A 5968-nucleotide genomic window follows, 5' to 3' on the forward strand; every position below is an offset into this window, starting at 1 on the left:
AAAGGTGACGTCGATTTAACGTTAATTTGACGTCGAAGAGATTGACAGCTAGTTAAATCGAATTGATCGACGTCTTCGACGTCGAATCACTGTGGATCGACGAACTTTTTGACTGATTATACCTGACTCGACGTTGATAATTATCGACATTGATTCGACGTTGGGTGAGCTATACATTTCTCACTGGAAATCTGAACACTGTTCCTTGAAATGTAAATACATTATAATTTAATTATTTTAAACAAGAGCGATTTAAATTCTAGTATTTTCCTATATAATTGTATGAGAATTTATGTAGCACTATCTAAAACTTAAAAAAATATGTCAAATAATTATACATAGAAAACGCTAAGGTTAAAAAGAATAAATTTAAACGACAGAGAAAAATTTTAAGCATTATTTTTTTTTATAATTACTTAAAGCAAGAACAATCCTAATTTTTTTCGCTACAATAGAATAAGAATTTTTGTAGCGCTATTAATAATTCTGAAATGAAATAATATTACATGGAAACTGATAAAATCAAAAGAATAAAGTTTTAAGGAATAAAGAAACATTTTAAACAATATTTCATCTTACATATTTCAAATCAAGGAGAAAGCAATTATTCACATGCGTTTTCCCACTCGCGCGTATCTCGAAGGAAAAATTAATATCTTTCTCTGCTGAATATTGTCAATGTTGCGCACGTTTCTGTTTTCGAAATCGACGAGTTTTCTCTCGAGAGATATTTATACTACATACAAACTATTTGTCTCGAAAATAGCTTGTGTTAGATTTCAAAAACTATATAGTAACTTCAAGTAAAATAAAGGTGAGGAGAGATCAATTTGTATACGTCTCTCTCACATTAAGTGTGATTCCATTAATGTAATTCTCATCATGATTCCCAGAACGATAACTAAATTACCCGGATCCGAGTAAGCTTTTATTAATTGCAAAATAATCGAACGCATCCAGGAAATATGGAAGTGCGGAAGATTATGGATTAAATTCGCAGAACTTGGCGATGCGCTCCAACTCGGTGCTGAGTTCAACTTCATCCGTCTCTGCAACAAATTGCTTCTCTGCATTTATTTGGCACTACTATACATCATTATTTCACTGTACACAAAGGTTCAAGAGAAATGCAAAAATAATGAGAACGATGTAAAGGTCGTATACCTGGGGTGAGCGGTGACTGCTTTCAGCGTCGTTTCACTCGTTTCCTGGGTGGTCGATATTCTGAGTCGCTAAAGCTTGTAAAGTTTCTAACATCAGATGTGGGTGGGAGTTTGCCAATGACTTGTAACCCTCGGTATTAAGCACATCCGTCAGATGTCTGCAAAAGCACGGATTAGAGATCGCAAGTTCCATCGCGTTCACCCGCGCAGCCAAAAATATAATTTTGATCGTTGGAAGAATAAAATTATCTTTTAGTCGATGAGCTGGTGTACGTTGCGCAAGCACACTTCTCTTTATGTGATGCGACGGCAGACCGTGCAGCATGCTAACAGTATGTGTAAAGGATGCGCTAGCAACGTCTCTGCTTTGTGTGCGTTGCCAGCGCATTTGCTCCACATGCTGTTAACATGCACGGTCTGCCGTCTGGCACCGTTCTCTCTCGCGACATTAACTTACGTTTTAATTATGTCTAGCACTTGTGCCTTCAAATAATCGGCCCTACAGAGATCGGCAAGTATGAGGATCTTTGCCACGTTCTCAATAGTCAACCGTGTGCCAAGTATTTTCTCGCAGATTACTTTTAAATTTTTTAGTTCATATTTTTCCGCTGCGTATAATAAGTTCGGCATTTTCTCCAACTTCTCCACTTTACCGGTGTAAATAAATTGCAACATTTCTCTCACGGTTTCAAAATCCATGTCTTCGATTTTCACGTTGTTTCGTTTTTCGGTCATCTCGCTTTTGAACATTGCCGAAAAGACGCGACTTTGTGCAGCGAGAATTGCTTTGTGTGCCTTGATCTCTCTTCCATCGACAAGAACTGTTATGTCGCTAAATTCGGAATTTTCGAAAAGCAGTAACCCGACATTATCAAGTTCGCATTTCGATATTTCAAACGGTATCGTTACTGGATCGTTACTGGATGTTACATTATCCATTACGCTGATCTCACAGAATATCGTGAGTTTGTCGTCTGACAGCAGCCCGTTGTCTAGAAGAGAGTCTCTCCTGATGAATTGTTCATAGCCCCAATCTTGACCGCAAATAAATTGATGCATGTTTAGTTTCATTTTTATTATTTCTTCTCTTTTGGCATTGAGAATGGAAAGTTTGCACTTTGCTTTTACAGCCTGCGATTCCCTGCACGAAACGAGCATGAGAAATAACCCCAGGTAGTTTTTGCTCTCTGCTTTAGCAGAGCCCTTAGGATACATTCTTAGGAACCATTTGAGATTTTCGTTGGCCCCTTCTGGAAATATAGAAGACTCCAGTTTCTTTTCTAATTCGCAGCATACACTAAAATTCTCGATTGTCCATTCAAATAATATTTTCTTCATTTGGTAATTCGTGCGACATCTTGTAACAATATTCGACGGGCCGAAGAGGACACTCTGCAGGCATTTGAAGTGAAATAAAAAAATTATGTGCAATACGTTTTCTAAAGTTCTCATAATATATGTCTATTACTTATAATTTTAACAAAGTTGGTGAAAAGTGAATAACTAAAATTGTGTCTTAATCCTGGGTATACACATTAATTGGGGTCTTCGAGACTCCAGATAAAGTTTGAAATTCTACCATTGATAGAATAAATAAATAAAGGAGATAGGACCGTCTGCCTTGTAAAAAAAAAGTTTGAAGTCTCTTCAATAGCTAGCAACTCTGCCAAAGCAATTAATTGTTTGTTGGTTTTGCAACAATTAATACTTAAAATAAGTCTGGGAGCTCTCAAACTCCAGTGTGTATTTCGTGTAACTTTCTTTTACGAGTAATGTAATAATAATTAATAGTATAATGTTAAAGCCAAATAGCGCGCGTGAAGCGGGTGTCTATAATGTCTAGTAATAATTAAACAAATTATGAAAGATTAGAGGGCAAAATTGATGTGTTATAGAAAATAAATTAGTAGTCAATTCTTATTGAATAAATACCGCGCCACGGCATGGTGAACGAGATTGCTACTTGTCGCGGCAAGGTTTGGAAGAGTAATGTAAATTACTCACGGGGGTGACCTCCGACGGTCGGCCAGCGCCAGCGTCCGGCGTCTTCGGCAGAACCCGATGCTCTTCTCTTTTCGACATTTTTCGATTACTACACTAAAAAAAAAAATGTTTTTACTTTTGGTAAATATATTTACTAAAATTAGATTTACTTAATTTAAATTTTAAAAAAGGAATAAAAAAGTGTGCAAATTAGAAACTTGCACATTGCTTCCTCATTACAGATCGCTACCATTGCTTTTATTTTATTTCGCTCACAAAGCTCCTCTTATGAAGAAGCTTGTATTTTATTTTATGCATAATTATTAGTATATTTATTAGTTTGTCTTCCTCATAAAGGAAGCTTTATGAGCGAAATAAAATAGAAGCAATGGTAGCGATCTATAACGATGAGGAAGCAATGTGCAAGTTTCTAATTTGCACACTTTTTTTAATTTTAAATTTAACTTTTTTATGAATTTAAAAAGGGTCAGCTTAGTAGCACAAGTGGAGTTTTACAATTGACGCAATGTCAAATCGATGTTAACTTTGGAAGTTCAGGCTAACATGGTCCATATGGACTTCGCATATGGATCTTTGATCGCGTATAAAGCTGGATCTAATCAACCAAATCTTAAAGAATTATATATGAAATAGGGATAGAAAAGACTGAAAAATGTAATACAATTAGAAATAACCTGACATCTCAAAATTTGCGAAAGTTAGAACTGCCACATTTTTCAAAAAATTCACAATTTTATAAAAAATAAACCCCTTTACCGATCATCGTCAAATTCAATACCAACCTTCCTTTAATAATACTCTATATTAAAAAAAAATTGAGCCGAATATCTTAAAATTTGCGGAAGTTAGAGCAACAACGAGGGGAAAGCTGCGGATGAGAGAACGACTTTTGCAACCGGGATTGATTTGCACCGGGAACTCGTGGTGAATTTCACGGACACTGTCGTGGTTCGAATCGCTCGGGCGTCGGTTGTCTGCCGCAAACGCGTGACGGAGATCTTGCCGAGCATCGACTTGATGCCCTTACGACGAAAATCTTGCGGTCGAACGGAGAAAATCTTGTCCGCGAGGCAGACTACGAGCGCAAACGCGACACGATAACAGTGATCCGAGGCGAGCTCACTTGATGAGCTCGATGGTCACTCTCGTAGAGAATATAAGGTAACCATCTCCGATAGAAAACGATTAAAAACGGCTATATCTGTATATATCGTTTTTAATCGTATCTTATCGGTTCTATCGTTGTGCAGTTAATAAGACATTTACGATAGGATTCCAAGTATTTTGTAACACGTGAGTTTCTGATGGAGTATCGTAAATAATGATTCACTATAACCATATTAAAAACGATAGAAACTGATGTGCAGCTGATAAGACATTTACAATAAGATCCTTAGTATTTTGTAACGTGAATTTCTGATAGATTATATCGTAAATAAACGATTCACTAACTATATTAAAAACGATAAGAAATGTTTTATCGTTTTCTATCGTTGGCGGTTTTCAGGGAAGTCTCTTGACACACAACGCATTTTGCTGAGCATCGGTAAGTAAAGCGTTATGCTTTACGCTTATTTACTTACCGATTGAAATAACTTCAATAGAAATTAATAAATATTTTACTCCGCATTTGCGCACGTGCATCAAATATCTGAATTGATGTACCAACTTCCGTTGGTTTCAATTTTTAAAACTATTTTATGCAAAGAAATGTGTTATATATAGTATTGTGTTATACAATTAACAATTATTAGTATAATTTGTACATACTATATGCGTATATTTGTGAAATTTCAATAAATTTCCTATAAATTGCAAACGTTTGGTATACTTCGTGGTTTACTATGCAATGAACATTAGACACACCTACCAATGATTCGTCGACATAATAAGTACTGTTGTGAGCTTGCCTTCTCCCGTAAGCACAATAAATCGATAAATAATAGTACTCCAGGATGAAAAGTTTAAAACACGATATATATTATTTGTTTTACTCAAGGTATTAAATTAGCGTAATTAAATAATTAAATAAATAATTAAATAATTCTCAATTCTTATCTAGTATTCATATTTAACAAAAATAAATTACGCAAGAAATTGATTAGCTCTAAATCATCGTGATCATCACCGAAACAGTTATTATCGGAAATATTTGCGTGGCTATACGTAGTTCAAGCTGCACCTTTTGTGCACATCGAGACGGCAGTGGACGGATTCTAGCTAAAGCGAGAGTACGTTGACGCCGTCTAAAATTTAAGAACGAGTATTAGCTGAACATTATAAATATACATATTATCATGAATTTATCGGCTAGCTCAAATGTCAATAAGAATTGGCGTAAAACATGAAAAAATGTACCATATGGGAGAATGCTAAATTAAATCGTCTTATCTACAGAGAAAATTGTACATTGCCTATAACTTTTACATGTCAAAAAAATGATTTATCTTTGTATCCACAATATTATTCAATACGCAATTTATTAATAAATTCTGACTTTTTGCTTACATTTTGTTGATCAGTGAGATAGTAAAATGAGAAAAAGTTCTTATCCTTATTAAGGGGATCCTGGAGCCGTATGATTTACCGACATTATCGTTTTTCGATGGATCTTTTAATTGGCTTTACAGAATTGCAAGTTTTTGGTCTAGAATTAAAGTACGCACAAAAATCTAGGGCAGAAAACGCGATTTTATATCAAAAACACCAAAAAATTAAAAATATTACTTATTTGGGCACATACGCAGCTGTCACCTGACGACAATATTTGCTTAAAACAAATATTCTGCAGTTTATACATA

The 5968-nt window shown here is 35.2% G+C and overlaps 1 protein-coding gene across 3 annotated transcripts; it reads right to left on the minus strand.

The window, feature by feature from the left end:
- Nucleotides 1-442: 442 nt before the first annotated feature.
- On the minus strand, nucleotides 443-4322 carry LOC112454289 (protein roadkill-like). Of its 3 annotated transcripts, XM_025015586.1 has the most exons (5): nucleotides 3950-4322; nucleotides 3096-3260; nucleotides 1621-2555; nucleotides 1165-1321; nucleotides 443-1049 (listed from the first exon to the last, which is right to left on the minus strand). In XM_025015586.1, the coding sequence occupies exons 3-4, from the start codon at nucleotides 2499-2501 to the stop codon at nucleotides 1198-1200; spliced, it is 1005 nt and encodes a 334-aa protein (XP_024871354.1). In that variant the 5' UTR covers nucleotides 2502-2555; nucleotides 3096-3260; nucleotides 3950-4322; the 3' UTR covers nucleotides 443-1049; nucleotides 1165-1197. The 3 variants fall into 3 exon arrangements, with proteins under 3 accessions (XP_024871354.1, XP_024871352.1, XP_024871353.1); XM_025015584.1 differs by having other exon boundaries at nucleotides 1621-3260; XM_025015585.1 differs by having other exon boundaries at nucleotides 443-1062; nucleotides 1621-3260.
- Between the last annotated feature and the right edge of the window lie 1646 nt (nucleotides 4323-5968).

This window comes from Temnothorax curvispinosus, unplaced genomic scaffold (assembly GCF_003070985.1).
Source record: "Temnothorax curvispinosus isolate PA1 unplaced genomic scaffold, ASM307098v1 QBEX01004947.1, whole genome shotgun sequence".
NCBI lineage: Eukaryota > Metazoa > Arthropoda > Insecta > Hymenoptera > Formicidae > Temnothorax > Temnothorax curvispinosus.

What these genes read in the sequence shown, in the direction of transcription:
- LOC112454289 (XM_025015584.1), bottom strand. Translation starts at nt 2,615, where the DNA reads ATGAGAACTTTAGAAAACGTATTGCACATAATTTTTTTATTTCACTTC. An exon ending in GTGCTAGACATAATTAAAAC is followed by an intron (nt 1,322 to 1,620) that starts GTAAGTTAATGT and finishes GTGCTTTTGCAG; the next exon opens with ACATCTGACGGATGTGCTTA.